Source organism: Coloeus monedula, assembly GCF_965178545.1.
Source record: "Coloeus monedula genome assembly, chromosome: 8".
Classification (NCBI taxonomy): Eukaryota; Metazoa; Chordata; class Aves; order Passeriformes; family Corvidae; genus Coloeus; species Coloeus monedula.
This window is the reverse complement of record NC_138788.1, coordinates 22,090,332-22,114,681: the sequence shown is the minus strand read 5'-3', so window position 1 is coordinate 22,114,681 and position 24,350 is coordinate 22,090,332. Positions and strand designations below refer to the sequence as shown.

The 24,350-nt window shown below is 35.7% G+C and overlaps 1 protein-coding gene across 4 annotated transcripts in view; it reads right to left on the bottom strand.

The window, feature by feature from the left end:
- Positions 1–359: 359 nt before the first annotated feature.
- Positions 360–24,350, bottom strand: part of PCGF5 (polycomb group ring finger 5) — a 57,846-nt gene continuing 33,855 nt past the window's right edge. For 3 of the 4 annotated variants that reach the window (XM_082286479.1, XM_082286478.1, XM_082286477.1), the window contains 8 exons: positions 16,162–16,258; positions 11,534–11,589; positions 11,355–11,414; positions 8,081–8,229; positions 6,858–6,956; positions 5,720–5,809; positions 3,774–3,833; positions 360–1,580 (listed from right to left, as the gene is read on the bottom strand). In XM_082286479.1, the coding sequence (XP_082142605.1) occupies positions 1,533–1,580; positions 3,774–3,833; positions 5,720–5,809; positions 6,858–6,956; positions 8,081–8,229; positions 11,355–11,414; positions 11,534–11,589; positions 16,162–16,258 (659 nt within the window). In that variant the 3' untranslated portion in view covers positions 360–1,532. The remainder of the gene's footprint in view (positions 1,581–3,773; positions 3,834–5,719; positions 5,810–6,857; positions 6,957–8,080; positions 8,230–11,354; positions 11,415–11,533; positions 11,590–16,161; positions 16,259–24,350) is intronic. The other variant, XM_082286480.1, reaches the window with a different exon arrangement.

The following is a 24,350-nucleotide window of genomic DNA, read 5'->3' as shown; positions in this document are numbered from 1 at the left end:
AATTACAGCCTTGCATCTATCTTTTATATTTGATCCCAAGAAAGAATTTTCACTTTGTCTATCTAAGAATGATCAGTTCACTCTACAGCAGCTTGTGAAAAATTGATTTGATTCCTTTTTGCTGTATGCAAAAGGCATAAAGAAAGTAAATAGATATCTACAACACTAGCAGGCATGTACTAAATAGAAATTACGTAATGAGACTGAACTGTAAGTATCTCCAGAGAATCTGATCAGAAAAACTCAACTGACTTTTAAGCAAAGACAACGGAACACAGAAAACATACGCATTGCTATGCTCCCTGCAACATTACCAAAACCCCCAGCATCCCATAATAGAACCATTATGCTTGCAATACTTAAGGCAACAATCACTTTTTATCCAGCACTACCAGGTCTTACGAAAAAAAAGATGACCTGAACAATTATTTTGGTCAGACTGCTTATCTTCAGTATTGCATTACCTCTAATTTTATGGAAATAGCTTTATGACATTACTTTAACTAATGAAAATTTCTGTAATGAATTCTAAACTCCAGATAGTCACAAGAGATACAGTATGTAATTAAAGCTATATATTATTTTTGTCTTAGCATATTATAGACCTCTATTCAATCTTAAAAGGAAATGTTTACTATGAAAAGTAATAATTATGTAAAATTTTGCCTTGGTCATAATTCTGTAGTGGAATTTATTTGTTCCATATACATTTATATTATTTTAGATTCATTGTTATGGAGGTTTTATTAGAAGAAATGTAATCTGACCAGAAGCCAGTTTTCCAAAAATAGCTAGTATCCCATATTCCAAACTTTAGGGAAACCATCAGAAAGTGCAATCAGAAAGGCTGCAATGCTTTTAAGCAATATTAGCAATTTAGAAGATTTAAAATTACTATTTTGAATTATCATGTTCTACATCTCTTGTTCAGTGTAATTAATCTTCATTCACTGCAAAAGGACTGTTGCACACTCATGAGTGAGCTATACCTGGACCCATGAGAACCTTATCAAGGAAAAGGTGGCCCAATCACCACTTTTCTAAATATATTTTCTATACAAAATATTGTCAAGGTATAATCCTTAGTTATTTGTACAGTACTCTATGATTTAAACAACAATATTCAGTAAAATAGTTAAGTGTGTGAAACTGCAACACCACATGAATGAGCACTCTGCCATTTTGCTAGTGTAATCAATATTAGGACCAGAAAAATTTTCTAACACGCAAGCAAAAATATTCCATAGTTTTTGAGTCTTGACTGTACACTTCATGATTTTGGCTATGATTTGCAGCACACTCTTAAGATACACAAATATCTTATGCACATTTCAGTAGCAGAATGGCACTTGGCTTGCTCTAATAGAAACAACAGAGATGCAACTGACAATTTTAAGAAAGACAATGTCCTTATTTGCATGCTGAAATTCTGGCTGTGTCCCCCCAATCCAGGCACATCCATTCATTGTGCAATCTGTCGATGGGTAAACAAATAGTGCAGGATTCATCTCAGTGGGATCTGGCCCTTTGGTCTAACCGAAGTCAATTCTAGGTCGATACTGAAGTACCATAGGATAAGACTGAAAACAAAAGCAAGGGAAAAACAACAACAAAAACAGACAAGAAAACATGAAGACATGATTCATAAACAATACAAAGAAAATGCAATTAAAGACTACTTCAAGAATAGCCAGACCTTATCTCTAAGACAGATGTATACGACAATTTATATGAAATAATCCCATACATTGTAACAGTTAAATCCATCCCTGTACTTCAAAAATCTATTAGGTATTTGTCACTGATACACAATTTCTGTATCTGCTTTTATATGTTTCAATATTTATGGTTTTTTACATTTATACTTGGGAGCGCTCAAACAAGTCTTATTTCTGTGTTGCTGTGTTTTATAAAAAGCAATCTTGACATTTTTTATACTTTCTAAATCAAAGTATATTTACAGGTGATGTACTTTGAAATTTATATACAGAGGTTCCATAGCTAAACTATAAAAAAAGGTCATATTGCTGTCAGCTGGTTTTCTGAGAGATGAGGGCTACCTTCTCCCTCAAATCCAAACTCCTTAGCCTCAGATTTAGTGATAAATTTTAATTAATTCCTACTGAGAGAAAAAAAAAAAGGCAAATCAGCTTCTTGGATCCTTAAATTGGACAAAACTGTTGTGGAATGGAAGGCAAGAGTAGATGGGTTTCCCAAAAGGGCTGCAGAATATCTGGGTGCTTCTTGCTCAAACTGTTGTTTTACACAATCTCTTATTTTTCAGTCTGTCAGCATTTCATTTAAGTCTCAAGTTTTCCTCTTAACTTCATTAGCCTATAGGATATTTTCTATAGCATAAAACCCTGGCAAATCTCATTGACTCAGCAGCTGTATGGCCTTAAATATCTCCTTAAATATCCCAGACAGAGAAACAAAGGCAATTTAAGGTTTTTTTTAATTGCAAATTTGGAAATAAAAAGAATTATTACAGCAGCTATCATTAAAACGAGAAATATTTTCTGCATCCTTCAAATGCAACAGAGATGAAGCAACAAAGATAAAGCTCCAGAGACCTACGGGGTTAATAAACTTTCCATGACACGGTGGTGAAATATCACTGGAACTAAATGTGATCACACTTGCAGGGGATTTACAAACTGGAGTGCAGAGAAATCACAAGGTAAACTCAGAGGTGTTAACAGTATCAGGAGTGCTTAGGAGAGAAGACAGGGAGCACCGTGTGCAGTCTGCATGTGCAATTAACAAACATGCATCTGCAGTATCATAAATTACTTGGTCTCTGATTAATTTTTTCTTTGCACAGGATACGACTACCATATTATTTAAATGCTATTTCACATGGTTTTCACTTTGAGTATATAAGTTGTCTCTAGAAGAGTGCAGATCTAATTGGAAGTGCACACAGGCAGAGACAGAACAATCATCACACTGAAACTGCCAAGTAAACCAGTGAGTCTCAGTGTTTTAGCAAAAATATCACAAAACTGTACGAATAAAATGCACTATGCTGAGACAATTCTAATTATTGAAGGAGGCATGAGTGCAGTAGTTCACTTCCATCACTAGTGGGGGAGAGACCCTCTATCACTAGCTCTAATTTTTTACTCTAGACAAAAACAGTATTTCAAACTTGCAAAGTAACTTTCAGAAATCAGTTCAAATCAAAATTCCCAATGAGGAAACTGAAATACTGTTTCAAATAGTATTGGGAACCAGATGGGTCAGTGAAACTTAGAAATCAGCTTTAGTTTGCAGGTTCTGTAGGTTTTGCTTCTAGAGATTATTCCATTTCTAATTTTAAAAATGTGAAAGGAACAGTTTAGAAAAATCTAACATTTGTTTACTCCATTAAAAAGAACATATGAATTCCCATAAAGAGATGAAACCAGTGTAGCCTCTTTTAATTCACACTCTTCAGTTTTGATCCCTTGCCAGTGACTGCCCAATGCTGCTTAGTTAGAGGAATGAGATAGGAAGAGGTAGATAATCCTTTGAGGCTGATATGGATATCAACCTATAGAATGATATCACTCAAAAAAACCACAAACAAAAACCAGCCTAATGTAAAGTAAGAAAAACCCTAAGCCCTTTAAATAAAGTTTGTGCTGCAGGAATGAAAATGCTCAAGCCTTGCTCACAGAGTTTTAGCACTTTGTAGTGAGGAATTATAAAAATTCCACAAGTTGAATTACAATGGAGGTGCTGACAGGACCTTAATGACTGTAATATGTACAGTCGTGAGTGCCTCTTACCTGATAAAAAGTGCCATCCTGTGAGCAGACTTGCGAAGATGAGCAGTTCTGACACCGAAACTGCGAAGGAGATGATTTTCTGATCAGATAAGAGGCATCCACAGCTGGACATACACATTTACCATTTATTGATTTTTTAAAAAAATTTTTAAATGTAAAGGTTACAATCAACTTGTTTGAAAACAGGAAAGATTTGTTTAATGAATAACATTTTTTCCTTTACTTGTCTACCTCATATAAGGTCCACAGCTATGCCAGTAAAAGCTCATGGCCAATAGTACCAAAGATGAAGCTAATAGATTGACTTGATCTTCATTTGGAAGAAGAGACTGTTAATTAATTAGTATTGCAATTTCATTGAGGTAAACAAAATCATACAAGCCTAGATATTACTGGATTTATTACCAGCACAATGAAATTTTTAGAGGTTTTACTCATCTCTGACTTCAGGGGAGTGATTTAGAACTACGTAAAAGAGAAGATGAACACATACCTGGCTATGCTGTATGTATATAAACACAACTTACAAACTTAACCAGGAGCTGTCAGCTCTTGCATTCACTAAATGTTAAAAACTATAGTTCTGAGATTTTTGAAAAATTTTCACCAGTACTATCTTTTTGTCAAGATCATAGTTACTGTTGCTTCCAATTTCATGCAGCTGCCAAAAGTCCATTTGTAGGCAAAGGCTGCAGGATGAAATGCCATGAAAAAAATCCATTATCACTGAAATTGTTGCCTCAACACTTCCTACTAGTGCAGCCAATGCTAACAAAAATACAAGATGGCAAACCAAACAAACATCCGGTGGTTTCAAGGCAGTATTGGAAAAAATTCTAGTTAAAGCTCCCTTACTTGCACAGTACTGGGGTTTCAGCAATCACCAAATTTCAGAGCAATATTACTTTCAAATTTAATGAATACTTGCCTATATACACTGACCTCCCTAGTTCCTATCAAAATCTATCCTTCTCCCTCCAGCTTCAGATTAAGGTAAAACTTTAGGAAACTTGTGAATTGTTAACTCTAGTGTGTTTAATCCTCTGTCTTCTCTGTGTCCCAGTGCTTTTTATTCTGAGCACTAGGAAGCTTATAACAAAAAAAGAATAGAGGAAACTTGGAATTTTCTTCAGATCAGCACATTAAGGTATGTTAAATGCTTAACCTTAGCTGCACTCCAATTTAGGCTCCAATAGTAACGATAGACAAACTTGCATATGCTACAAAGCAATAAAAAGTGAAGAACAATCAACAGGCACACACAAACAAATGTATAAAAGAAAGAGAAGAAGAGAGGATATGACTTCTAACAAAAAAAAAATTAAATATACAAGGCAATACTAAATCAAACTGAGAATCAGTCCTGAAAAAAAAAGTCTTTAAAAAAGTTAAATACTGCAATTCTAAAATATAAGTATGCAGCAAAGAAAACCCATCTGGCTGTTACCTGAATGTTATTGTTACACAGCGTATCTAAAAAGAATAGATGGTATTAACAGAAACAGTAATAAAACAATTAGATTTCACCAGTAATTTTTCAGTGTCACTTTCAGTTTATTGACTGAATAAAACAGGTTCTTACTGAAGAACTGCTGGATGCAGATTCCCCAACTATTGTAACTCAAAAGGCCACCAAAAGCAAATTTGCTGAAAAAGAACAAGGGCTTGGGTTTTCAATTACTTGACTTAAAACTCTGAGGAGAACTTGCATGTACACATTTTATATCTGTTATTTTGAAGTTTCAGAATCTACACAATATATGTGCTGCAGGGTTTCACCCATAGGGTTTTACATAAGAAATTCAGAAAACATGCAAAATGCATTTTTAAATAGGGGTTTTTTGGAATGGTCATGGAATATATTCTGGCCTAAGATGTGAAAGCATGTATAGTCTCTATAATGAATATACCAAAACATCATTTATCAATAATGTAACAGCATTTACGTTTTCGCCTCTTAGTCTCCATCTTGTCATATAGATGAATTCCATAGTATGATCCTTCCCCATGATTTCTCCGTTGCATAGTACATCCAGCTTAAAATATAACAGAACAAACAGTAAGACAAAGGGATGCAGAATTTTAACGTCTAAATGAACTGCTAAGTGACTCTCCAGAGTTAATCTCTCCCCTCCTATCACTATACAACAATTCCATCAGACATGTATATCAAACCTGGATGAATACAATATGCTGACAATATGCTATTTTTTGCACTGGTATTCAACTGGTATTTTTTCACTTTTGTGTTTTTATTTGAAGTGTGGAGAGAAGAAAGTCTGCTACCAAGGTATGAAATCAGCAGACAAACATTCCCTATATTTAGCTACACTGCACAGTATCTGTTTGAAGAGAAAGCCTTGTGCTGTATTTTGAAGGCCATCTTGCTATGCCAGTGCTCTTTCAAACCCAAAGATACAAACCAGAAGTACTGTAATTTTCATTTAAAAAAATAGATTATAAAGAAATTTTTAAAAATTAGTTTAAAAATAATTATAAATTATAAGAAAAATGCACTTCAAAGTACACAGACATTCGTTAACTGAAAGCAAAAGACAGGAAAAAAAATGATCTTACTGTGAAAAATTTCCAGTTTAAACTGTATTATAGCATCTTACTAGTGCCTGCCACTGCAAATGTTTGTCAATATTTTCATTACTAGAGCTATGTTTTCTGGTTTTTAGACAGAAAAAAAAAGTCAAAATTTTGAAGTAAGCAGATTCTTTGTAACACAAGGCATTAAGGCACCAGACAGATTAAAAACCAAATAACACCAAAAAGGCTGGTCAGCATGTCATGACACTGTGACAAACTCCTGTGTATAGCTATAAACCTGTGCACCAAACCTAACTCAGCCCTACCCCTGACTGAATCTGGCCTACCCTGCTGCTTGTGCTAAAGGCAACCTGCCCTTCATGGAGCCTTTGGCTCCTGTAAGAGAACAGGCTGAAGAAATAGTCTTGCTTCAGTCTAAATTCCTGTATCCCTGGAAAAAGGGGAAGTGGGTTTAAACATGGTTGAATTTCACAGAAATGTATTATGTTGCAGAGAAATAAAACACAAGCATCTTTCTTTCAAATGTACCTCATAGGAACTTGGAAGTTTTAATTTTAAGCTGAGAAACTTTTTGATAGTTCCCACGGTCACTCGAGTAGAACAGCGGATAAATTTCTTCATTAAACCCTAAAGCAACAGCAACAAATCAGAAAAGACATGTTAGAAATTCTGGAAAATGTGAGCAAACTTTAGGACAAGAACAGCTGTAACTGATACTTTTTTCAATCAGTAACCAGTTTTACTGCACTCTCTTCTAATTCATAATGACACCATAGGTTCCTTTTTGTTCACTTGTTTTCAAAATTTAAAAGATGACAAGCAAGTTCATTTGACCCATCTCTGGTTCTAAAGACATTTCTAAAAGATACAAAAGGGAGGAAAGAAAAAAAAAACCCAAAACCCAGCTACCACCAAAACCACCAAAACCCCCAGAAGAACTTAAATAATCAATGTGTTTGTGTTAGTTATGCTGGGGGTCAAACAAATGTTGCATTCCTTAGAAGAGTTAAGAACCTCCAAAGTTACACATGTAACATAATACACAGAAAATATAAGTAGTTTCATTAGAAAAGTTCTTAAATATATTTTTCTTATTATTCTGCTATTTGCAATTTAATAAAATGTTATTAAAATCTAAGGTGATTTCTAAAGATTTTCTAAAGACTTTTTTCTAGACTCAGTATGTTAGGTAATCCCCTTCAGGAACAGAACCCAAATATCCCTAATTCTTAAAACAGCAATTGGCAGGTATTACTCTACATGTTTTGCAGACTGAAGTGACCTCCCCAAGGCCATAGACAACATACCAGAGTCAGGTCTACAGCTCAGAAAATCTGGATCCCAGTCATTCAGTGCACAACACATTTGATAAGCAGGTTCATTCTGGCACGTTAAGACAGTGATCCTGAAGGTGTGAGGCAGCTCACCTACAGCTACCTTCATAAGTACCTCTGTGGTATGCTGTAATCTGTTGTGTAATGCACTTATATACCATCAAGGCTGTAGACCACAAAACTGTAACCCAGACACAAAAAAAATTCCACTGTCACAGATGGATTTCTGTACAGAACTGTATTTTTTACAAAATTCCAAAGATACACTGAAATGCCTCAAACAGAAGGACAAAATAAGTGTGGAGTGGGAACAGGTCACCACATTAAAGTTTATTTTTAATGGTTATAAAATCATTTGGTTCCTGTAAGATGCTATTCTGTCATCAATAACTACAGCACTGTTTGTTTGCTACTCACTTTGACGACATTATCTCCTGACTGCCCATTGTTGCGTAAACAGTCGAGGCAGATTGCAATCTGTGGGTCACTCCTGTGATAGTCTTTATCTTCTTCATTTTCATCACACTCCTCATCTACTTTGGGTTTATCAGCTTTTGGACTTCCATCTGTAAAATACAAAGATCATATTATTTAAGTATAAAGTAATTAAAAATCACATATTTGAGAAATAATGCATTTTATGAGCCATACTTTTTCTTCACATTAAATTTACACAATTCTAACTCAGTGCATTCTTAAACTGACCAATTTAAAAATCTTTGAAAACAAATTTTTACTACTGAAATTTTAATGCAATATGCAAGCAACAGATTTCTATGGAACAGAAAATTAGTCAGTGGACTATATCGGGTATGGCTGTCTACATCTGATATGTCCAATAATGAAAACCCTGCAACTGTGCATGCATCACGATCACTCAGACACATAAACCTAGTGTAAGATGTGGCAGTTCACTGACAAACATAATGTTTTAAAATAAACAATGGAATAACCAATCCCAACATTTGTACATCAAAGTAACACAGCGAATCAATTCCTATTAACTGTCTGTCACAATAATCCAGGGAAGACAAGTTCCTGTAATGTAATCATGAGGTAAATTAAAGCTCAGATTTCATCCACTTTTGACCTGATCTAAGTAATGCCACTGTAAGAACTCCAGGTGTTTCTCCCCAGAAGGATTTTACAGCTATATAGCCATATATTTACTTATTCCCCCTTAAAACCAAAAAATACAAAGAAAAGAGGAAAGCTCTGTGAATTTTTTAGCAGAGCTTATATAAATTACATAATCGCATATAATGTGTTATCCCCTTTCACTCATGCTGTTAACATGTTCTATTGGTTCCTTGTTTAAAACTCTAACCCTTTGGAAAAGGAAGCATCTCGTACAATTTAGCAAGGCTTAGCAAAGTTGAGCACTCAAATGCTAAGACTAGCAAGTACATCTAGATAAGGCTGCAATGTATGTAAATAACAACCATAAAATGGAATAAGTTTCACAGATTTAGAATACAGTATACAATAACCTTATTGTATACATGTGGTTTTTTTCTGTATCCCCCACTTACTCATTTTGATTTAAAACAAAGGCTGCTCTCTGTTGGAATAAAACACTATCACAATTAACTGGAATAAGCTGCTTTCACATTTTTAAAAAAACTTTCAGATCAAGTTCTGCTACTTTCCTACACTTACAAGACTTCTAAAGGAATTTAGAAGAATTCAGATGAGAAAACAGAATGTAAACTTTAATAAATACCAAGCCATGACTAAGTTTCTTGACACAGTAATTAGTTCCCTTTGTCAGTTTACATATTCTAGATGAGTTTTAAGGTATATTTATTACTTTTCTCTCTTACAGTTTTTAAGTTTTCAGTAATTATAAAAGACTTGTCCCCAAGTCCCTATTAGCTACTGATGCATTTAGTTGAATTTGTATCATACATACATTTTGTTCCTATCATCTTCCTATGAACAGAATTTACAGTATCAAACTAGATTTTTTTTCCTTTTTTTTTTTTTTCTGAAAGTCCAGGAAGCAAACTCTATTAATTCAGCAGGTGCAGTCTACCTGTCACAAGCATTTGTTCAGTTCAGGCTGGAGAGTACCAATGAATATCTTTTCTCTGCACCATGGTATGTTTCATCTGTCAACTCTTTCTGGCAACCACTCTCCTCCCAGAATCACCAATGCCTGAGATATGCTTTATTGTTTGGGGATTTTTTCCTTCTGGTATGTGAAAATTTTAAGTCCTGGGATTTTTTTACAGATCTTAGATGCTTGGGTTGGGAACTGTGCTGTGACCTGTGGCACAGGACATAACTGACAGACTCTTGAACTACAGGAGCAATGTGATTGCAGGGCATGGTACTGACCACTGAAACAGTCTCTTCTAACTGAAATTATTCTCAGCAAATAATTTCTTCCCAGGCAAGATTCTAAATGCTTGTTTATGGCAGAAAATAGCTTAAGTGCTCATATTTTGACTCAATGAGTTGTCATGACTTTTGAATGGTTTGTAGAGACAAGGTTCCATAGCCCCAGGATACAGTCACTAATGGAGTTGGATACATCTGTAGCTACTAAGAAGTGTATTTGGTGAGTTAGAGCTTTCCTCTTATTCAAAAACAACCCAAGATCTCACTATCCTTATTAACTCATCTCCATTAGGTTTACCATTAAATCAGGAGAGGCAGAAAAGTAAGTTGGTGAAAAGTACATTCTACAAATTCACAAATTATCTGTTAATTCTTTCTATGTATATAGCAGAATACCATTTTCTAAACAGTCAAGAAATGTCTATATCTCACAAAAAAACATTCTAAGTATTTTTAAAACTGAACAGGTATGCACTACATAGTATACTGTAGTCACATAATATAATTTAATCTAAACTGTTAACATTGTCCCTTACAATGGATGCCAAATGCAAATCAACAAAACTTGTGAGAAAGAAAATGAAATGTTACAAAGTTGAAAAGAAGACATTATAAAGAAATGAGTGCAGAAGAATATTACAAGATGTTTACTTGACAGTTACCCTTTACTGAAAATAGCTATTTTTTTAACTTAGCAGAGTCTTTCAAAAGTTCTTTAAAATCAAATCAAACAGGCTACAGTATTAAAAACCTGATGTCAAACTAAAGGGGCATAAGACCAGCTGGATGTAGTCCTCACTTAGCACCTCAGTACTGCGTTTCAAAGTTCATGGGTCAACTACAAAAAGTGGAACAAAACAACCAACAACCAACCAACCAAAAAGAAACAAACAAACAAAAAAGCATTGTGGAATCTATATAAAACAATTATTTAGCATGTGTGGAAAACTGTTTTACTACTTGTCATAACTAATTCTTGACAACCTCCTACTTAACAGATGGTCAAATTTGGTAACAGAAAGTAATCTGTAAAAACTGTGTGAAAAAAAAATCTGTATCTTGCTGTATTAAGAAAATTAAAAATCCAGCTGGACAATTGTGGGAGCATTGCAAGTGAGAGCCTAGGGTAATGCAAATAAAAATGATGGTAAAACAGCTAGTGTTTGTTAGCCAACTGGTTAATAGATAAGCAGCAGTATACGGAGGCTCATACCACATTTGCACAGTCACTACAAGTTTTCTGTAGTAGCTTTGAATCCAGTAAAAACAAAATGTACTTGTGTGAGTGAAGAAACCAGTCTTAATAAGCAGTGTTACGTAACATACAGAAGAGGGAAAAAATCATCACCTTGTCCATTTTCTTGAGGTTTGTTTTTCTTCCAAAACTCGATCTCTCTCTGCAGTTCCTCTAGTTAACATCAAAAAACAGTAATGTGAATTTTTAAATCAATATCAGGTATATAATCAGAAACAGCCATATTCCCTCCGCCAACCCAAACAGCTCCCAAAACCAAATGAGAAACTTACGTTCTCGAAGTCCAGGCACCAACTTAAATATAATTTCCTCTAAGGTGTTATCCAGCCTTTCAGAAGGAAAAAACACATTTCACATTAAATGGAAACCAGCATTTACAGTATTTTTAGTGTTTAAATGAAAAAAAACATTTGAATAATGAAATGAGTTTCATTTTTCTGGTAAATAATAAATCCTGTCAAAGTCAACTGATTTTAGCTTGAGAGACAACATACATTAAAGCTTATCTCAACCACCTCCTAAATGGATTTATCATAGAAATAACTAAGGCATTTATTTTTTAATATATAAAGAGAAGAATGAAACAAAAGAGAAAAAACATTATACTCTAAAATTTTTATTTTTTGAATTTGTATTGCATGCAAACAATAGTGTTACTAAAAGGAACAGACTGGAAGAGTAGTATCCAATTTTAAGGTCCAGTTCATGACTAGTAACCATGAAAATTATAAACTCCATTATCATATTAAGTGTTGAAGTGCTTTGGTAATAAGCCTGTTACGACAAACTGAACAGACCATTCCCTACTTACCACACCACAGACAAACCAGTCTTGGCAGGATAAAGAAGACCACAGAGCATCCATACTGCTCTGACTTGACAGTTCTCAGTACCCAGCGTAATTAATTTGAACTATTTGAATCTGCCATGAGTTGGTACACCAGAAGACAGTACACAGCGCAGGTATGTCTTCTGATACCCTGCTATTAGTGCCAAAACTAGTTACTACAGTCCCTTCCAGTGGGCACAGTGAAGTGACCCTTTTGTTGCTGAAGCTAAAATATTTTTCTTTCCTTTTCTCTGAATTTAACCAACTCTTCTATCCATTTAGTTTATCATCTGCTTTCTAGTTCTACTTCCTCTCCTCGTCTCTTGTCCTTCAGTTTCCTCTGTCTTTCATTCTGTTTCCTTTTCCTTCCTCTCCTTTGCCCTTTATGTCATCTCTTGTCAGCAGAAACTCCCACTGCCCACAGCCTAAACAAAAACTCATGACAAAATAAAATAATAAATAATACAGAGAAATTAAGTACCTTGACATTCAGTCAGAATCTGGCATATTTTTAATTGCCTGATTTTTTCACCTCAATAACAATCTATTTTTTTACATATATATTTGCAAATACACATGTGTACATGGTATTAATAATACACAATAAGCCTGTTTAAAAAAACCTAGCTGTTCTGCCATTTGTTTACCAACAGGGGCAAAGTAGGAGTAAGACTGAATGTTTTTATTGTTGAGGAATGCCTAAAATCCACATAAATTGATAACAATTATCTTAGAATAAATATAGGAGTATTCAAGGGTCTCTTTACAGAATTTGTACTTGTACAAAAAGTACAAAATTAGAACCATCACCTAACCATCAAGGTCTGAGACTAGTTCCCTGTGGAAGCCATCAGTAGATACAATCATACCATAAGAATATTCATGTTTAAGCTACAACCACAATCCATTCTTAATTGCTTCTTCTTAAGGGGACGACAACAACAAAATCCAGCAAGTGAAACACACCTCCCATAAAACAAAGCAACATAACGAGCACTTTCTCAGAGATAAGAAGGAAATTAAAATTGTAGGATGTCTGAGTGCTTGATTTCTAATAGATGACAACATAGGTCATCTGTTAGGTCATCAACGTACCAGATGGTGCATCTCGTAGTCTCCTCTGTCAGTATCTAAGGTAACTACAGGGTACTGCTTTCTGTGAGGTTCCCACAGCAGAGCACTGGGAACTTGGGAACATGTCTTAGAAATGGAATTCATTTCACACTGTCAGAAAGCTCCAACCTTCATAATTTACTCATTAAAAGAAACTAAATAAGGACTTCAAAAAAGAACATCACTGCCTTAATTAAAAATCCCTCTTTTCTTCAGGATGGTATAATACATGCTGGTTTTCCTTCAATTATTTTTGAAAATTCCCGTTTAGCCCTTTCTAATTTACCTTCAGTGGCCCAGAACAGAAGTCACTGGTAATGCTAAAATAGCAAAAAAATCCAGTATACTTTGCAAAGTTACAATGCTAGAAGCAAGAACTGGCTTCCCACTCTAGTCAATGACTTTATTTTCTTTCAAAAACTAAACAAAACCCCCTTTTTTTTCTTTACAGAGGATAAATACTGATCAATACTCTGACAAAGGGCAGAAAAAAAAAAGCCCTATCTGATCTTTAAGTCCAGGGAAAATAAAATGTTAGGGAAAAATGAAATTTTTACAAGATTCTCAATTTCAGATGCATCTTACAGTGTTCCCATAATCCACATATGTGAGCAGTCTGACATAAAGATTTGTATTTGACTCACATCAAACCCATTCCAAAATGAAACTACTCGAAAAAGGTGGTCTCAGTCATTTAATATGATACTTCCTGTTAATGCTGAAACAGGATTGATATTTTAGAGACACCTCTTTCCACTCCGACATCTTCCAACCATCTTCCAAATCTCCAAACCAGAATGTAGAGAAAGAACAACCAAGCATTTCTGTCAGTTTAGTATAGTTTCTTTTTTCACCTCTTCTGTAATACTGAATGAGTTATAAGATCAATACTCTCTGATAATCATCAGCAAATGGGAACCAAACTGAGACTATTGCTCAGGAAAACTTGCATGCACAGGAGTACTCTAGCAAGAGAAAAAGAAGTCTGCCTTCGTGACATTGTCAACACAGACCCTATTGAGTACTGATGCTGCAGAATTCTGCTAAATCAGTAAAGGGAATTCTTAAAACTTAACACTCTTCCTACATTTTCATTTTAGAGCTCAATGTTGAATTTGAGGCTTACTGAATTTCAGACTTAGTCTGGTAGTTACAACAGACCCTAAGTGCTGCCAACTACGAGATACATGTAAAAAGCTCACATAGTTGTGAAGTTACTCAGAACTGAGTTTAGAAGTACTTTATAAAGCTTATCTGAGAGATCTTAGTTACTACTATGTGGTGTTCAGCACAATTTCTCAGAAAATGACTGCATTCTTTAGCAATGATCTCTATGGTCAGAGTGCAAGACTTGTATTAAAGGCTGATCTCTATGGTCAGAGTGTAAGACTTGCATTAAGTTATGCAGGCAACAGCCAGGAAAGATAATTCCATTGCACTGCTCATGTGCTGTTCTGATTATTAGTTTAGCAAATGTTTAAAGTTGGTCCATAAAATACAACCAGGAAACTACTAACTATATGCAGTTTCTTGGCAAAGAGACCAAATGACTCAAAAAGGAATTTCAGGAAATAATTGCATAGAAAATACCTCTTCCCACATTTGGGGCTTGTGCTCTCAACTTTCCTCACCCATCTATAATTTCCTGCTCAAAGGACATTATTTGTTTACTAAACATCTACTACACGTTTCAGAAAATGCATCTTTCATCTCATGTGAAGTGGTCCCACCAGAATAAAAGAAATATTTCTAAATGCTTTTGTTTTCAGCTTATTAGTAGCCTATAGCATGTTCTGTTATGACTCACACAGCACCTCAAAAACTGACAGGAAACCAGAAAAATACTTACGGTAAACACCTATATAAACCTGCTCAGCCCTCTCCTTCCAAAAAACATTCAGATGATAAAGACTTAGGCCAATCACACCCTTTCCAGTTGCTGAATTCAATCTCTCTCAGTTTCCCTCTTTGTATATAACTGATGTATGGGAATGGTTGTGCACACACGGATCAGTCAAAAATCAAAGCAATGTATGAAAAATTGTAACAAAAACAATGGCACCAGGAAATAATACCAAGCCTAGTAAATTCCAGATGTAAATTTATATTTTTACATTAATTTAAGTCCTCGTAAGTTCAAAACAGTATTACAAAATAATAATACTGAGGGATGGGGTGGAGGTAGAGTTGGGAGTGAGGGCAGGGAGTGCCTTCATCACTCTAGGAAAACATGAAGTTCTTCCACTTATGATGACATTTCTTGATTTCTCTATCTTACGAGATGTCTATCATCTTTTCTTTCAACATAACATCACTAAAAGTGAATCCAGAATTTCAGGAAAAATAATTGTTTTTGAAAAGATGTGTTACTGTGATATAAAGAAAAATCTCAAGAAAGGGTATTTATAATGTAAAAAAAATTTTCATTAATGTCTTTACATTAATCTCACAGCAGATTTCAATCAGACTGGCAGACTATGCCCTGAAAAACATTGGTTTTTGCATGATTCTTTTTCTATATTGTTCTAAGAAGAAAAAATTTGCCCATGATTCTTTTTCTATATTGTTCTAAGAAGAAAAAATTTGCCATGTGGTTTGGAATGCCCTAAATAATTTGAAAAAAGAAACACTAGCATTTAATTTCATGTAAAGAATAAAAGGTATCTGGTTCATTTATTTGCTTAATAGAAACATTAAAATGTTTTTTTTTTAAACTTGTACAATATAATCACTCTTTCTTTGTCTTTCCCTTATGTTTCCTCCTTTTATTACATCTGAAAAAACTCAGTTTAGACTTCAGTGGGAGCTGAGAAGATGACAACCTACATGGCTTAGAACAGTTAATACATGCATTATAAAAATAAACAGAACAATTCCCTTATAGGATAAAGATGTTAAGATTTTTTTCTTTTTCTGTTGTTCTTTCATTTCAGCAAATATTGTGAAATAGCATCTTACCTTAACATTTCTAGTGGATTGGTCTCATGCACTTGGTTGCCACACCTGGGACAGTCATTGCTGTCTTCAAAGTGCTGAACGATACAAGTCTTACAAACTAAAAGAAGGGGAAAAAAAAGGAAAAAACAACTTGAAAAGATCTAAATAATATTGCTCAAGTATGACCTAATGATACGTGGTAGCTACTTCATGCCTCGGAAGTGAATAAGTATTATCTTAAAGTAAATAATTACAATGTATCTTATCTTGTTCCTCAAAACCTTAGTTAGTTCTGCTACGCTGAGACACCAAGGTCAGCAGCACAGGTTGGACGAGCACTGCTTTAAATGATGAGATATTTTTGCTACTTAGAACTCTCCCAGAATCGTAACATGTGAAGCCCATAGCCTGTACCACCTTAAAGAACAGGTTCTCTCAGAGAGCGTGTGCTGGGGAGCTTCAGCCCAGCAGAGCCCACCATCACCTCAGCTGATCTGAAAAGGACTTACATACATCACTTCCGTTCCAGTGGTGTTGCTTGCAGCTGAAAATACTGGTTCAAGTACTCATTGTAAGAGAAAAGTTCACCGAAATTGTACGCAGGTTCAAAGTGTTTCCCTTTTGACACAGTGCTTTCCAAAGCAATGACAAAATTTAATATTTGAATCAACACTTAATATTTGAATATTTCAATGAAAAATCAGGATCATGACCATGGCAAGTATCAACAAACCCAAACCAAAACCAATGTGAATTTAAAAACCAATGAACTGAAAGTAAACTAAACAAGGTGCTACACTACTGTTGCTTCCAAATGATTAATTACAGACTCTAGATTTTAATGTCATTAATACAAAAATGGAAGCCAAGATGATGAGAACAAATATGCCTGCTATTATTACTGCACCACAATGTTCTGGACAGAGATACACTCTACCCTCTGCTTATTATTAATTCACCTACACTGAAATAAGAACTGCAAATTCATCAGTAAATGGACTGAAAAAATAAATGGACTGCTGTGATTGCAATATGCTTTCTGCTGAAACACTGTAATTTCTTTCATCAATTACCTAAAGAAGTATGAACATCTCTAAACAAGTTGGTAAATCCTAATTATAAGACAACTTTAGGAATCTTGAAATTCAACAAACAAAGTCTGTATTTGTATTTGCCTTAGAATGCTCAGAAGAGTTACGTCAAATCAGCTGATGCTGATAACGCACACATTAAACCTCCACATTGGTGTTTCTTCCAACTGCTTTAAAACACTAACTTAAAGACATTAACTTCACAGCCCAAGTTTCTCAAGGAATTGTGAAATAACACTTCTGTCAGTTGAGCTGAATTTTCAGCAGCAGCACCTGATAGCTCATAATCCTGGTATCTATATTGTGCTGAATACACTGCTTCTGTCAGGGGAAAGTGTATGGGTTAGTGGTGGGTGATGACGATACTGATGAGAACCACCAGGGTAAGAGTCATCTGCTATCTCAGAAATGTCATTAGTTGGAAAGCTCAATTTAAAGAGTATGGGGGGAAAAGGGCTGAGGAGCAAGAATGATGATGAAATTGTGAAGTCTAACACAGATGCAAATTATGGTCATTTGGAAATTCAGCTGAAAGTCACTGAGGTAAGTAACAAAAGGGTTTGGTTTACTCTAGACCTCTTCTAACTTGACTTCATAAAAACTGAGCTCAAAGATAACTCTTTTTCAATGGAGTTTCATCTGCTAACTCCCATAATAAAGGAAGGAGCTAGTCTTTATTTTTAAAATTTTTTTGGTAAGCTTCTGTCTGGCATAAACAGCAGCATCTCTATGGAGTCTTTCTATCCTGACACCAACTTAAAATGATAAAGAATAAACAAAATGGAAAAAGTCATAAAAATGTAACTGGAATTGGTCAGTATTTTGGAATTGATAAGCTCAACCCCTAACCTTCTCTTATTTGGAAAATGGCCAGGCTGGATGAGGCTCTGAGCAACCTGAACTAGCCCATGGTAGGGGGGTCAGAACTAAGGGTCTGTTCCAGCCCAAACCATTCCATGATTTTTTTTTGCAATCGGACTTGGAGAATTAGCACAAAAATTATTCAAAAGGAGAAGGAGCTTTGTATCAATACCAGAGCGACTTAGTTTTTTTTTTTCCATAAGCAATTAGAATTAGCCTCCTTCTGAAAGAATTTCCTTGCATTTTAGGAAAACTTTCTGAAATTCTTAAGAGAATTTAATTCCCTTCACTTGCTCTCAGGATCTCTGCTCCACTCATGTCAGAGAAGTTCTTGAAGTCTTGAAGAGATGACATTGGTCTTACTGCTTTGAAAAGGACTCATTGATTTGTCTTGTAAAGATATTTTAAATTTGGGCTTCCTAGTTTTATTGTTTCGTTTTCCAAACGAAAGACAAATATGGCCTATCTGAGCTATAGCTTTCATTTACATCTAGAAGAAATCTGAAATTTACTATTCAGAAGTGAATCCCATGCCACAGGATCAATAACTAACACACTTATTTAAGTCAGAAAATTGACTCCATAGAACCTCCCAAACACTGCTAAACATAAAGCATGCTAATGTCCACAATAATGTAACTTGAAAAAATATTTATAATATAAACCAATCTATGGAAAGGAACTGAATTCCTCACTCTGAATATATTTTTGTGCTCTCTTTATACCCTTTTTTTTTGAGAGGAGATGACACCCTTGGAAGGTATGCACGGTCCAAGAAAGGACCTAACGATTAATGAAGAGTTTCATTTCCAGTGTAAGAAAGGTCTCTGAGTAGAACATATACAGAAGCATCATAAGGAACCAAGCAGTCCAGTCCTATATGGATGTTTCCCTATGCCAACAAACACACAGATCTGGATCATGTGTTTGTACAGCCAGCTCCATGCCATAAAAATCCCTTGAAATTGTAAATCAATACTGTAGTAATATAAAATAACTTTTGGTTTTTCTCATGTAGACCTATGGTGCTATGAGGATTCGCCCACCAAAACTAAATGTGATTCACCACCAGCAATGTAAAGGTAAAAAATACACATAAATTCTAGCATGCAAGAATAACGAACTGACACATGATACTCCTAGTGGGATCATCAACCAGTATTTTCCTGTATGATAGGTATAATCATCCTCTGTTACTCTCAATGTAAAACACTGAACATTTTTCACAGCCTATCTCTTTGCAGTTTCAGAAAATGGGATAAAATCTAAGTATTGGGTGAAAAAGCCAAAAAGGGAATCTTTAAACACACTTAAATTACAAATATAGTTAATTCATTAGGGAAAAAACCAAACTCCAACCCAAAACCCTTTAATGCTTTCAGTACAGATTAACAAAATAACACAGTTTCATTTGCTTTACTGTAGGTCATGGTAAGGCAGCAAACAGGCAAAAGAAAACTGCTTAACCAAAATGTACAGTTTGCAGAATTTTGAGCTATATGCTACACATGCCACTGAAATGAGAACCTGAATTTCATAGTTGCATGATGACATTTCAGATGAGACACAATAAAAGTTAAACTCACAGAAGATGACTTACCACAGCTGATAAAAGTACTTTTGTGACATATGCTAATTGGCTGGCAACCATAACAATGCTGTTTTCCAATACAGAGATATCTGGTTCACACATTCTTTCAGATCTTTATAATCAGATGAAAAATACAGATAGAAGTGTCAAGACTGTGCTGTATGTCACAAACAAACAAACAAAAAAAATACCTGTCTTATGCATATCTACATACCTATGTATCCCTCCAGGTTACTGTTTAAATGTTGATTAATGAGGTACCTAAATAAAACTTCATATTGCATTTTTAAAATAAAGTATTCTACAAGATAAAGTTTAATTAGTTAATTGTGGTACAAATTCTTTGTCAGAACTCATCCTTTGAATTCTTCCAAGGATCTCCTCTCTCCAAGTTAATCACTCTGATGCAGTGAGCAAAGGAAGGGCACAGGATATGCACAGCTAGTGGAACATCAAACCCATCTCAGTGATGGCACAGAGGTGTAACGAGTCATTTTGTATGTTTACTGAAGTATTTAATTATCTACTTTAAGCCTACTTTAAAAGCACTTACTTTTAGGGGAAGTGTTTGCTTAAAAACAGGACAGAAAACTTCAATTCACTTAACCATCCTTTTCAGAACTATACAAGTGGGACTACTCCACTCTTAATTACAATTACCAGACACAGTCAAACTGGATTCTCTTCTGTTAAAAAGGAGAGAGAATTTCAGTATGTGATGACCAAGAAAGACTTTTTGTGTTGAAAACTATTTCAAAATAACATTTAGGCCCTGCTACATACCATTGACTAATGCTTCTGCAGGAGAAGGAGTCTGAAAGCAGCTCAGCTCGCTTGTCTGAGGGTGAGAAATTTTGCTGCAGTAAAGTTTTTTTGCTGTCTTCTGTTGACAGCAGAGGTTTTTAGCAAAATTTGAAAACCACTCTGGTTGAAAGATTATTTGATATTGAAAATTATATCTCTGGTAAATTTCCTGCAGGGAAGGACATTTCTGAAAGCTCCTAGACTGCCTTGGTTGGCAATTTCTTAATACAAATATTAGAGAGACAAACTAGGAGTAATACACCTTTTGATCTCCTGTTCATAAACATGGAAAAGCTGATGACAAAAACAGCCACAGAGGGCAAGATTCGTCTTGTGGTGAGTTGAGCATCTTGAGGAAGGATACACTCTTAAACAGCACAGTTAGGATTCTGAACGTCAGGAGACGGGACTTTAGCTTGTTTAAGCAACTGCTCATCAGATTTCCCAAGGAGACTATCATTAGAAAGAAACTTAGGAGAGCTGGCTGAGCTATACAGTCCACTGTACAGGGAATTTTGTCAGAAGAACTGCTTAGTGAACAAGAATTCCTTAGTGCACACGGTTCCTAATTAATCCACAAAAGTAGATCATATTAGAAGTGGAAACAAGGATGGGAAACAAAAGGATATAAAATCACTACTCTGGCACTTAGAGACAAAAGAAGGAAAGTCAAGGCCCAGCCATAGCTAAAACTAATGAGAGACATGAGGGAATTGTGTAAGTATGCTAGTAGCTGAAGGAAGCTTAGACAAAATGTGGCTGTTAATGAATGAGGGAAACAACTCAGGAATAGCTTATATAGAAAGGTTTGAAATCCTCAGTATCTTTTTGCCTTGGTCTTCACAGGTAGAGCTTAATCCCAGATGTCCCTGCATACCAGCATGATTTGGGAAGGAGAGGGATGAACAACAGCCAAGGAGTAGCAGGTTAGAGCTTACTGAGAAAGACTGGATGTATTTAAATCTACAGGCCAGGTAGGATTCACTAAGATGAAAGCTTATCACCATAATCATGGTGATTATGAGAGGTACCTGATGACTGGAAAAGGGTAGTGTGTTAATGCCCACCTTTAATAAAGACGGGAAGGATGACCCAGGGAAGTACAGCTAAACAGCCTCCTCTAGCTCATGGGGAAGAGGGCAGATTACATCATGTCCCTTGGAGTCAATTTCCAACTATGTGAGGGACAAATATATAATCAGGAAGTAGCAATAGCACTTGGCCAAAAGTAGATCATGCTTTAGGCTGGCAGGTGATGTAATAACAGCTTGTACCATTTGAACAGCAGCTACCGGAGTGACGGAGCCCGTCTTCTTGGGAGTGGAAAATTGTACCATGAGGAGCAATGGTCACATGTTGACATTTGGCAGGACATTCAGAAAAACTAGATAAAGACTGTAGCACTGGAAATGGTTATTGAGAGAGGCTGTGAAGACTCCACGCTTGGAAATTCAAGTGTCAACTACACAGAAACATGGCTTGACCTGGTAGAGCGTTGGCAATTAACCTGCCTCCTGCATGAAGTTGGCCTAGACAACCTCCAGATGTCCCTTTCAACCAACATTTCTATGATTGTGTAAACAGCTTGTTATTTTCTAAGATACTAAAGAATGTTCTTGAGGAAAGTTTATTTTTCAAGTTCTGTAAGTGCACACTCTACTAAACAATGGAGTGACTCAGGAGACAGACGATGGGACATGCCCTTTAGCTCACATCCAGCCTGCTTCCATCAGTAGTTCTTAAACTTCCTTGACAACTGTGTAACAGACTGGAATAAAAGGTCTCAGTCCATAAGACAAAACCATTCTGTTGGAAGTAGCAAAAAAGAAATGAAGTACTGAATTTGCAGACTAAGTAATTTTACAGTAACATAACCATTTCCTTCCCAACAGAGATAGGAAAATTTGCACTTCTGCTACCCGAGTTGCACTTAGGTTTCCCCGTGAATAGTGGAGTTATCTGTCCAACATTTTCAAAAGCCCCATCAGAAACATCTCTTATTGAAAAGGCACTAATTTCTCAGAGCAAGACTTTACTTAATATTTTCGGCAGTACAGAATAGGTGAATTAGCTGCAAATTCCCTGCTTTGGTTACCACTGATCACATTAGTTCCCCTATGATCACTGGAGAACATCTATGTCAATACATGTTTTTCATCTTGTCCTGAGTAATACATTGTACTCCCAGTATCTAATGAATTTATGCTGCTTCTTCAACCACTAATATCTGCAGATTTAGATCATTTGTACAACACTGTTTTCAATTAAGGCAATTAGCAAGTACAAGACAAATACCAAAGGACAGTTAAAATCATTGTATTCTGTGGTATTTGGACAATACTGAAGAATCATGCGTGTATGGTACCATACCTGCACTTGAAAAAAAAATTACAACTTAAAAAGATTAAATATTTTCTACAAGTATAAGATAATTTATCAGAGTACCTTCCTGAATTCTGCCATCACCTTTTCTTCTGAGACATAAGATTTGCATTTTCAAAACTTTTTTCAAGTTTTTATTTTCCTTTCCATTATTGTAAGCTTTGTATTTTGGCAACTATAACTAGACTTTGCTTTAAAGAAACACCACCTTCTTTCCTGCATTTCTACATAACAACTCGAACATGTGGTAGTTCTTCTGCGAGGAGACCTGTGTAAGTACATGGCAGCTCAGTAAAATTCACCTGCTCTAACCTGGGAACTAGGCAGTAACAGAGCTAGCTCAGTGAAGAGCTCACAAACTACAAAAGAACAAAAGAAGCAGATGCTGCTGAGAAGAGAATGTTCCTTCTGCCATTATTCTTTTGTAACAGGAGCGAAAGTAAATAAACAAATAAATTACACAAACAAAAAGACACCATAACAAAAGCATTTTTTTCTTAAATCTGAACTGATTTCTGATGTAACTATTTTCCCCTCACCCCAATCTTTTAAAAGTTACTAATGTTCATTAAACTTCAACCATAAAAAATTAGCTTGTACTGGAATTTTTCCAGTTTCTTAAAAGGGAAAGAGAATTTAATAATATATTTACCTCTCTCTAATAAATTTACCTCTGTTAAGTACCTCAGTCTTTCCTGATTCTTTGTCACTATTTTCCCTCTGTATCCAATAAAGGATGAAGATCCTCCTTAGCACTCCTTTTCTTGATAATGTAATTATAGAAACATTTTAAATTGTCTATTATGGCAGTAGCCAGATTAAGTTCTGGTTGGGGTTTGGCCCTTCTAGTTTTCTCTCTTCATAACTTCACAATATCCTTGCAGTCCTTCTGGGTTGACTGCCCCTTCTTTCAAATTCATAAACTCTACTTTTCTTACTAAGTTCCAGACAAGGCTGTCTGGACAGACAGGCTGGTCACCTTCCCTGCCAGCTCATCTTTCTGTCCATGGGGACAATCTGCTCCTGTGCCTTTAGGATTTCCTTCTTAAAGCACATCCAGCCTTCCTGGACTCTTCTGCCCTTCAGGACTGCCTCCCAAGGGACTCCGTCAACCTAGCTCCAAAATCCGCCCTCCAGAAGTCCAGGGAAGTGGTTCTGCTAAATGCCCTCCTTACTTATCCAAGAATTGAAAACTGTATTTTTGTTACTGCTGTGCCCAAAGATGTCCTCCAACTGTCACATCACCCACCAGTCCTTCTCTGTTTACAAACAGCAGGTCCAGCACGGCCTCACTCAACAACTACGTCACGAAGTTATCTTCCACCCACTCCAGGAACCTCCTAGACTGTCTTCTCTCTGCTATTTCCAGCAGGGATCTGGTAAATTGAAGTCTCCCTCTAAAACAAGTGCTAGTGATTGGGAGACTTCCCTCAGCTGCTTATCGAAAGCTTCATCTGCCTCTTCATTCTGGTTATGTGATC